Genomic DNA, 10,612 nt, shown 5'->3' with positions numbered 1-10,612 from the left:
AAGGAATGCTGAAATAAGACTGCTCAGTTGATACAAAAATGGTTTAATTTTTCTCAGAACAATGCAACCTTAATCCTTGGGATTTTTTTTTTTTAATACATACTGAATTCCCTGCCCCTTTCTCCCCTTACTCCTCATCAGTTTCCTACTAGTTCTTTGATTTTATCCTTTTGTAAATATTCTCGGCCCTAATCAATTGTGATTCAAACAAAGTTACATTTTCTGTGCATGTCAGATGATCATCAAGTAGGCTTATTACAAAATTCTCTAGAATGAAACTAATCAAAAAGATCACAAAATATTGTCTTTCAACTTTTTTCTCCAAGTTTTGAATAAAATTTTAGGTATTTTCTCATTTAATTTTCACCACAGTCCAGTGCAAGTAACTCATTGTAGTAGTACAATGATTATCCCCATTTCCCAGATGAGAAACCAAGCCACAGGTTCAGTAACTTGAGGAGTAATCAGTAACAAGTAATTAAATTAGAGCCATAGAATGGCTGAGAGCTGGCTGTACTACCACTTTAGGTTACAAGACTGAGGGAAGTTCTCCACGCTGCAGGGTTCGGGCAACGACAATTATTTTTCCAATTGCTTTATTTTCACCCATTCATCGTGCTTCTGAATCCAAAATCCTTTCCTAAGACAGTTCACAAGGGCGGAGCCTGGGCTGGGCTCCACATCAGGCTGCCTTTGCTAGTTATGCTGTCTTGAGAAAGTTGTTTATTAATTAGCTTTCTGGGCCTCTGTTCTTCGCTGTAAAAGGGCTGGAACCGCCTTCTCGGAGGGCAGGTGACGGTGGGTGGCACTGGGGTAGTCACAAAATAACCGTTGAGGCCGGGCGGGATGGCTCACGCCTGTAATCCCAGCACTTTGGGAGGACGAAGCAGGCAGATCACTTGAACTCAGGAGTTTGAGACCAGCCTGGGCAACATTGTGAGACACTATTAATACAAACAATAACAACAATAACAAATATTGCCCGTCCTTGTGGCACTCGCCTTTGATCCCAGCTACTCTGGGGGCTGAGGTGGGAAAATGCCTTGAGCCCGGGAGGCGGAGGATCATCACAAACCAAGTCTCCAAAAGGTAGCAAAAGAGAGGGAAAGTAGAAAGGTTGAAAGAGGTTAAATGGTGGCAGGAATCGTGGGCTTGGAGCCCCAGTGAGCCGAGACAGCGCCACTGCACTCCAGCCTGGGCGATCGAGTGAGATCCTGTCACTAGTAAGAAAAAGACAAAGAAATCAAAATAATCCTTGAAAGACAAGAGTCGCCGATTGGGTTCACCACAACCCAGCGCACTCCGGGGCAGGCTGTAGCAGCTTTAATTAAGCGTCCGTAAAGAAAGCCCCCTTTCCTCATCCCTGGCACCGCCTCCCATCTCAGTCCCCTCCTCGGCCCCGCCCCCAGCATTCCCTCGTTGTCATGGAGCCCACAGGACGCCCGAGCGGGCTACTTCTGCTCCCGCGGCACCCAAGACAGGGCACGCAATGACGCATGCGCGCGCTCGGCGGCCATGGCGCCGCGGTGGCTGCTGGGACTGAGCTCTTAGCACCCGATCGGGAAGTGGCGGGCGGAGTCCCGGGTCGAGTCGCCGCCTCAGCAACCACCGCCGCTGCAAGTGGCGAGACCCCGACCTGGCGGGTCCCCGCTGGGGGAGCGTGCGGGCAGGCGGGGGCGCTGACGAGGAACAGGAAGAGGCTGCCGTGCCGGCGTGGGCGGCTGGCCGAGGCGTAGGCGGAGGGAGGCGGTGGCGAGTCGCGCGGGGCTGCCCTAATCACTCAGGTAGGGGCTGCGGCCGCCGGGTGAGGGGAGCGGAGCCCCGGCCTGCTGTTCCCCGGGACCCAGGCGCGTCGCCGCTTCCCGGGGGGCCGAGCGTGACCTACACCCCACGGGAAGCTGGGGCCGCCGTTCTCGACGCGAAACACCCAACACGCGAACGGTTCCCCCAGCATTGTCTTTAGGCCGGAGGTTCATTGAGCAAACTTTTGGATTGGGAAGAGGGAAAATTCGCGGTCTGCTGACTGTGCCTTCAAGCCTCCAAGTTCACGGGCGCGGTAGCCAAGCGAACCGCGTGTGGAGTTTCGGGAGCCACGGTGTTCCAGCCAGCTCAAGGCTGTGATTTAGATTCTCATACGCGAACTGGTTTCTAGGCTACCTTTTGGAGAGTTGGTTTGTGATGATTCCTAAACTTTAACGGTAGTAATTGACTTCTGCAGTCTAAAGATGTTTTCCACACAATAAGGCTGCGGCCCCCTTTTCGCCCACCTCCCAACTGCTGTCATTTAAAGGCGAAGCAGCCCGATGTTCATAGCCGGGTGCTGAGGTGCCCTGGACACTTCTGAGGCTTGGAAAGAAGCAAAAGAGAGGGAAAGTAGAAAGGTTGAAAGAGGTCGAATGGTGGCAAGAGTCGTGGGCTTGGAACCATCAGCTTTTCGTTTAATTTATGGGTTTTCCATATCTACCCACGGAGAAACCGGTGAACATTTTGAGTTGTGGTGGTAGTTTGTTTTGTTTTAATGTAAAATGGACATAGTGATGTAGCTTGTTTACTACACAGGTGGGTCCTGAGATCTTAAACTTAGTACAAATATTGAGTAGTCTTTGAAAAAGGAGGAGAAGTTAGAGCATGTGATGGTGAAAGACATCGCGAAGCCTTCTGCTCTAGGTGCCTTTGAATGTTCCAGAACCTCGTAGGTCGCCTTTGTTTTAAAGGCCTTTACCAGCGTTCCAGGTCTGGTGTAAGGAGCATTCGACTTAAGAGTCAGGAGGTTTGGGTTCTGACCCTGGTTCTTCCATCGGTGCGACCTTTAATCAGACAGCTTCACTTTCACATTTCACGTATTAAAATAGGAATAACACTAACAACTTTTCGCTCCGAGAGTTGCAAGGGTCAAATATTGTAAGCATTTAGTTTGCTGTAAACTGTACGGGTTTATTTAAGTCTTCTAAGGTCATTTTTTAAAAGTCTGGATTAAGGTCCTGCCTTAATCAAAGGTGAAATTGGATTAAGGTGAAATAAAACACAGATTTTTTTTGTTTTAGGAATTTACAATCTGCTTGTTGCCCCCACCTTCTCAATTGATAATTCTCCTTTCTTCTTGTCCTCACGTTTTCCCTCCTCCCAAGGCTGTCTCCTATCTTCCTCAGCCCGGTAAATCATTCTCTTATTTTTTTTCAGATCCAACTCAAAATAGTAATACTAAAATAACATGTTTTTATGACTTTACTATTTAAAAAATAACGTACACATTTTCTCATTCTTAAAATTGGGTTGGATCGTGGACAGCGTTGGCAGCGTCTTCATTTTACTTGTGAAATTGAGTGTAGTGGCCTTGTGGGTTGCCTAGCCATGTGGCTCTTAGGAATTGAAATGAGGCAGGCCGTGGTGGCTCTGCCTGTAATCCTAGCACTTTGGGAGGCTGAGGTGGGTGGATCACTTGAGGTCAGCAGTTCAAGACCAGCCTGGCTAATGTGGTGAATGAGCCCCTCTCTACTAAAAATACAGAAATTAGCCAGGTATGGTGGTGCACACCTGTAGTTCAGCATCTCGGGAGGCTGAGGCAGGCAGGAGAATCGCTTGAGCCCAGGAAGCGGAGATTTCAGTGAGCTGAGATCACACCACTGCGCTCCCACCTGGGCAGCAGAGAGAGACTGTTTCAAAAAAAAAAAAAAAATTGAAATATTTATTTTTCCATGCACACTTCAGAATCATTTACAAACAAAAACTTTGTTTAAATTTTGAAAATATGTTAAATGTATGCTCCATATATTAAAATAATAACTCAAAAAAACTGAGAGAAGGCAGGTTTTTGATTCACCATCCAGTGATTCTTCACGCCTTAACTGAAATTCACTCTGATTATTCCTTACTAATGCTTATATTTTAAGTTTTTAGCTCAAGGCTTTCATTTTCTCAAATCTAAGCAGCATGCAGACTAGGATTTATCCTCCATAACCTTTCAAAGCTTAGAGCACATGCCTTGCAAACAGAAGACACTTAATAAAGGCGTGTGTAACCAGTAATCATGGGACCAGAGCAATTAAAAGATCTTGTTCCATGTGTTGTTCATTTAACAAATATTTATTGAGCTATCCTGTGCTTAAAAGCTTTCAAAGTTTGAGTCTTTTTCCTCCCAGCTGACACTAGTCTTAACAGTGTCAAATTCATTTATATAGTCAGCTTGAGGTCTTCCTAGACCCTCTGCAGGGTACTAGCAGAGTTCAAAAGAAAGGAGTGTTTAGAATTCTTGTTGGTTGACCTGTAGCTTCCTTGATTGTACTGAAATTGCTTAGGGTTGTAGTTTTAGAACCGGACAAACAGCCACAATATAGAAGTTGTTTCAGACCACCTCCAGATTGGAAATTTTCTATAGACATTTTTTTTTTTTCCCCTTCTTGAGACAGGGTTTTGCTGTGTCATCCAGGCTGGAGTGCAGTGGTGCAATCTCGGCTCGCTGCAACCTCCTCTGGACTCAAAAGGATTCTCATGCCTCAGCCTCCTGAGTAGCTGATACCACGGGTGTGTGCCACCATGCCTAGCTAAATATTGTATTTTAGTAGAGATAGGTTTTCACTATGTTGTCTAGGCTGGTCTTGAACTCCTGACCTCAAGTGATCCACCCACCTCAGCCTCCCAAAGTGCTGGGATTACAGACGTGAGCCACTGTGCCCGACTCTCTGTAGACATTTCTAAGAAATATAATAATTCAGCCTCTTCATCACTTAATAATTGAGAGTTCACCAGTTTTAAAAATAAGCCATTTTATTTATAAGCAGTTCTGATGGTTCAGTTTTTTGCAGTGAGCCTAAATCTACTGTCTCCTGATTTCTGCCCTGTAGTCCTCATGTTGTTTCTACAGCAACATTGTCCAACAGAAATATAATGGGAGTGGGAAGTGGGAGCCACACATGTAATTAAAAATATTCTAGGCAGTGCACGGTGGCTTACGCCTGTTATCCCAGCACTTTCAGGGGCTGAGGCGGGCAGATCATGAGGACAAGAGAGCAAGACCATCCTGGTGAAACCCCATCTCTACTAAAAATACAAAAATTAGCAGGGCACATGTGGTGGCACATGCCTGTAGTCCCAGCTACTCAGGAGGCTGAGGTTGGAGAATCGCATGAACTCAGGTGGTGGAGGTTGCGGTGAGTCCAGATCGTGCCATTGCACTCCAGCCTGGGCAACAAGAGTGAAACTGTCTCAAAAAAAAAAAAAAAGAAAAAAATTCTTGGCTGGGTGTAGTGGCTCACTTTTATAATCCTACCCTTTGGGAGACTGAGGTGGGGGTATTGCTTGAGGCCAGGAGTTCGAGACCAGCCTGGGCAGCATAGCAAGACCTTGTCTCTAAAAAATTTTTTAAAAAGTTAACTGGGTGTGGTGGCGTGTACCTGTAGTCCTAGCTAGCCAGGAGGCTGAGGTGGGAAGATTGCTTGAGCCTAGAAGTTAAAGGCTGCATTGAGCTATGATCACACCACCGTACTCCAGGCTGGGCAACACAGTGAGACCCTTTCTCTTAAAAATTTTTAATAGATATATTTTAAAATAAAAATTGGTAAAATTAATTTTAACATTTTATTTAACCCAGTGTGTTCAAAATATTATCACTTCAACATGTTATTAATGTAAAATACCTCATTAGTAATTAAACAGTTATTTCTTTATACTAAATCTTTGAAGTCTGCTGTGTTTTTATACTTAAAAGTCCATCTCAATTCTAACTAGCTACATTTCACATGTTTAAAAGGCACATGTGGCTAGTGGCTACTATATTGGACAGCATAGTTCTGGAGCTCTAGAGAATAATTCTGTTTCTTTTCTTTCTTCCCTCCTCCTCCTCCTTGTTTTTTCTTTTTTTGAGAAACGGTCTTGCTCTGTCACCAGGCTAGAGTGCAGTGGCTTTATCATCGCTCACTGCAGCCTTGACCTCTTGGGCTCAAGCGATCCTCCCACCTCCGCCTCCTGAGTAGCTGGGACTGTAGGCATGAATCACCATGCCTGCCTAATTTTTTGTATGTTTTGTAGACATGAGGTCTTACCATGTTGTCCAGGCCGGTCTCCAACTCCTGGACTCAAGCAGTCTAGCCACCTCAGCCTCCCGAAGTGCTTGAGCCACTATGCCTGGCCTCTTTTTTTCCTATAATGGCTAGTACAGTGCTTGGCACCTAATAAGCACTAATGAAAAAATGTTTGAGTACATGAACAAGTGAATACAAACAAGTGCTAGAGAAATAATAATAATAGGTGATTTTGTTTGGGAAGTGACTTGTTGAGATCTGTGGATTTGGAGTGCAGGTTTTAGTGACTTGAATCTGTATTAAAGCTGTTTATTTTTTCTTTGTAGCATTATGGATCCAAGCCTGTTGAGAGAAAGGGAGCTTTTCAGAAAACGAGCTCTTACCACTCCTGTAGTAGAAAAACGTTCAGTGTCTTCTGAGTCATCATCGTCATCATCTAAGAAGAAGAAAACAAAGGTAGAACATGGAGGATCGTCAGGCTCTAAACAAAATTCTGGTTAGTAAAATTGTTTAGGACTGTTTGGATTTTTGTATTGAGATTATTCAGGAGGAAACCATGGAAACCATTTAGTTATGGCTAGTTCCTTTTTCAGTTCAGCACTCATGTTGATAGGCACTTCGTTAAATATAAAGGGGGCAATAAGAATTTAAGCTCTTAGGATGTTAATAGTCTTATGCTGTAGTTAAAATTTAGGTTACTATCTCTTTAAAAAGAAACTTCATTAAGGTTTAACTTACATACCATACAGTTCATTCATTTTAAGTACACCATTCAAAGATGTTTAGTAAATGTACGGACTTTTGCTGCTGTTTCCATCACCCCCAAAAGATCTGATATGCCCATTTGCAGTGACTTCTCCCATCCTGCCCCAGAAAACCAGTAATCTGCTTTCCATCTTTATATATTTGCCTTTTCTGGATATTTCTTATAAATGAAATTATGTAAGTTGTCTTTTGCCGGGTGCGGTGGCTCAAGCCTGTAATCCCACCACTTTGGGAGCCTGAGGTGGGTGGATCACAAGGTCAGGAGCTTGAGACCAGCCTGGCCAACATAGTGAATCGCTGCCTCTACTCAAAATATAAAAATTAGCTGGGCTTGGTGGTGCATGCCTGTAATTCCAGCTACTTGGGAGGCTAAGGCAGGAGAATCGCTTGAAACTGGGAGGCAGATGTTGCAGTCAGCCAAAATCATGCCACTGCACTCCTCCCTGGGCAACAGAGTGTGACTCTGTCTCAAAACAAAAAAAAAGTGGTCTTTTGTGTGTTGTTTTTTTCACTTAGCATATTTTTGAGTTCTAGCCATGTGTAGTATGTGTCAGTACTTCATTCTGTTTTTATTGCTGAAGAGTGTATTCTGTAGTGTGGATATATGAACCACAGTTTGTTTATCCACTCACCAACTAACGGTTACTTGGATTATATTCACACTTTTTTGGCGGTTTTGAATAGTGTTGCTGTGAATATTCATGTACAAGTCTTTGTGTAAACATATCTTTTTATCTCTTTTTGGATAGAGACCTAGGAGTAGATTTCTAGTCATATGTCAAATTTATGTTTGTTAAGAAACTACTAAAATAGCTGTACCGTTTTACATTTTCTCCATCAGTGTGTCAGGGTTCAGTTTTTTCTCATCCTTGCCAACACTTGACATTTTTTGTTTTTTTATCATAGCCATTCCTATAGGTGTGAAGTGCTGTCATTGTGGTTTAATATGCATTTCCCTAATGAGTAATGATGTTGAACATTGTTTCATGTGCTTATTGACTATTCATGATATTACTTTTTTTAAAAATTCATGTATATTCCTTGGTGAAATGTCTATTCAAATTTTTTTGCCTATTTAAAAAAACCGAGGTATCTTTTCTCTACCTGTCGATTTAAGAATTCTTTATATATTGTGGGTACCATCCTTTGATCTGATACACATTTGCAAATATTTTCTTTTTTTTTAATTGCGTATTAGGTTTTGGGGTACATGTGAAGAACATGCAAGATTGCTGCATAGGTACACACATAACATTTGCAAATACTTTCTTCAAGTACTTGCCATTTTGTCTTCTTAACAGTATGTTTTTATGTGCAAAAGTTTTTAATTTTGATGAAGTCCAACTTGCCAGTTTTTTTTCTTTTTTCTTTTTTTTTTGAGATGGAGTTTCACTCTTGTTGCCCAGGCTGGAGTGCAATGGCACGGTTTTGACTCGCTACAACCTCTGCCTTCTGGGTTCAAGTGATTTTCCTGCCTCAGCCTCCCTAGTAGCTGGAAGTACAGGCAGCTGCCACCATGCCTACGTAATTTTTTGTATTTTTAGTAGAGATGGGGTTTCACTATGTTTGCCAGGCTGGTCTTGAACTCCTGATCTCAGGTGATCCACCTGCCTCAGCCTCCCAAAATGCTGTGATTCTAGGTGTGAGCCATCATGCCTGGCTCACCAATTTTGTTTTCTTTCATTATTTATATTCTTGGTGTTGTATCTAAGAAATCTTTGCCTGACACAGGTCATAAAAACTTACTTCTGTGTTTTCCTCTAAGAGTTTTGTAGTTTTAGCTCCTATATTTAGGTCTATAGTATGTTAGAGTTGATTTTTTGTGTAGGGGTTAGCATAAGGATCAAACTTTGTCATTTTGTGCATTCTTATGGAGTTGTCCCATTGTCATTTCTTGAAATAATGATCTTTTCCCCCATTGACTTGCATTGCACCCTTGTTGAATATCAGTAGACCATAAATGAAAGAGTTTATTTGTGGAGTCTCAATTTGACTTCTGTGTGTATCTTTATGCCTATCATTCTCTTGAGTGCTGTAGCGTTGTAATTAAGGTTTGAGATTGAGAAATGTAAGTCCTTCAACTTCGTTCTTTTTTATTTCAAGACTTGTTATGTTTTTTCTGGATCCTTGGATCCTTTGCCTTTCTGTATAAATTTTAGGATCAGTTTTTCAATATCTGCAAAAAAACCTGCTGGGATTTCCATAGGGATTGAATTGAATCTGTAAATCAGTTTGGGGAAGAATTGCTATCTTAACAATATTAAGTCTTCCAGTCAATGAATGGATTGGCTTAAAAAAATTATTTTTGTAGAGACGGGATCTTGCTGTGTTGCCCATGCTGGTCTCAAACTCCTGGCGTCAAGCCGGTTTCCCAAAGTGTTGGGATTATAGGTATGAGCCATTGCACCCAGCGGTTATTTTATTCTGATTCGATTTCGCTTACAAATGAAATTGTTTTCTTAGATTTTTTCAGATTGTTCTTTTCTGGTATACATATAAACAGGAGTTTTGTTTGTTTGTTTGTTTGTTTTGGAGATAGTCTTGCTCTTTCGCCAGGCTGGAGTACAGTGGCGCGATCTCGGCTCACTGCAACCTCTGCCTCCTGGCTTCAGCTTCAAGCAATTCTCCTGCCTCAGCCTCCCAAGTAGCTGGGACTACAGGTGCATGCCACCATGCCTAGCTAATTTTTGTACTTTAGTAGAGACAGGGTTTCACTCTGTTGGTCAGGATGGTCTCTATCTCTTGACCTTGTGATCCGCCTGCCTCGGCCTCCCAAAGTCCTAGGACCACAGGCGTGAGCCACCACTCCCGGCCCATCAGGAGTTTTTTTATACATTGACCTCGTATTCTGTAACCTTACTGAATTTGTTTTTTATTTCTAACAGTTTTTTGTGTGGTTTCCCTAGTATTTTCTAGATCAAGATTATGTTATCTGAGAATAAGAACAGTTTGTTTTTCCGTCCGTCCTTCTGTCTGTCTGTTTTTTTTTCTTTCCAGTATGAACTTTATTTTTTTGCCTGTCTGAACTGGCTGTATGTTGAATAGTAAAAGTAGCTATCTTTGCCTTTTTCCTGATCTTAAGGGCAAAGCGTTCAGTCCTTCACTCTTATGCAAGATATTACTGCAGGTATTTGCATGTGCCCTTTCCAGTTGAAGAAGTTCCCCTCTAATTTTAGTTTGTTGAGAGGTGGTTTTTTGTTTGTTTTCTTTTGAGACAGGGTCTTACTCTCTTGCCCAGGCTGTAGTATAGTGGCGTGATAATGACTCACTGCAGCCTCGAAACTCCCTGGCTCAGGCAAGCCTCAGCTTCCCAAGTAGCTGGAACTACAAGCACATGCACACTTGGCTAATTAAAACTTTTTTTTGGGTAGAGATGGAGTTTTACTGTGTTGCCTTAGTGGGTCTCAAACTCCTTGGTTCAAGGGATTCATCCCCCTTAGCCTCCCAAAGTGCTGGGATTATAGGCATAAGCTACCGCATCTGACTGTGAGAGTTTTTAAGTCATAAATGGGTATTGGATGTTATCTGGTGCTTTTTCTGTATCTTATGAGATGATCATGTTGTTCTTGCCCTTTAGTCTACTAATATAGTATATAACATTAATTGATATTTAGATGTTAAAACAACCTTGCATTTATTCCTGGAATAAATCCTTGGTTATGGTGTATAATCATTTTTATTTGTGGTAGTATTCAATTTGCTGGTGTTTGGTCCAGGATTTTTGCCTCTCTCTTCCTGAGGGACTTGATCTGTAGTTTCTTTTCCTCTGGTGCCTCTCAGGGTAATTCTGGTCTCCTTAAACGATTTGTGAAGTGCTTCCTTTTTACCTA

At 42.6% G+C, this 10,612-nt stretch overlaps 1 protein-coding gene across 4 annotated transcripts in view; it reads left to right on the top strand.

Moving 5' to 3' along the window:
* The first annotated feature begins 1,574 nt into the window (after positions 1-1,574).
* GTF2E2 (general transcription factor IIE subunit 2) overlaps positions 1,575-10,612 on the top strand; it is a 78,566-nt gene continuing 69,528 nt past the window's right edge. For 2 of the 4 annotated variants that reach the window (XR_013525600.1, XM_002756920.5), the window contains exons 1-2: positions 1,575-1,784; positions 6,344-6,513. Coding sequence is in view for 3 of the 4 variants with exons in the window: in XM_002756920.5 (XP_002756966.1) it covers positions 6,348-6,513 (166 nt within the window). In the remaining variant the exon portion in view is untranslated. Of the gene's footprint in view, positions 1,785-1,849; positions 2,479-3,133; positions 3,154-6,343; positions 6,514-10,612 lie in introns of those variants that run through there. The other 2 variants (XM_078347438.1, XM_078347439.1) reach the window with 2 other exon arrangements.

This window comes from Callithrix jacchus, chromosome 13 (genome assembly GCF_049354715.1).
Source record: "Callithrix jacchus isolate 240 chromosome 13, calJac240_pri, whole genome shotgun sequence".
NCBI lineage: Eukaryota > Metazoa > Chordata > Mammalia > Primates > Cebidae > Callithrix > Callithrix jacchus.
Note: the sequence above shows the minus strand (reverse complement) of the source record. Positions and strands in the feature narration are given on the sequence as shown.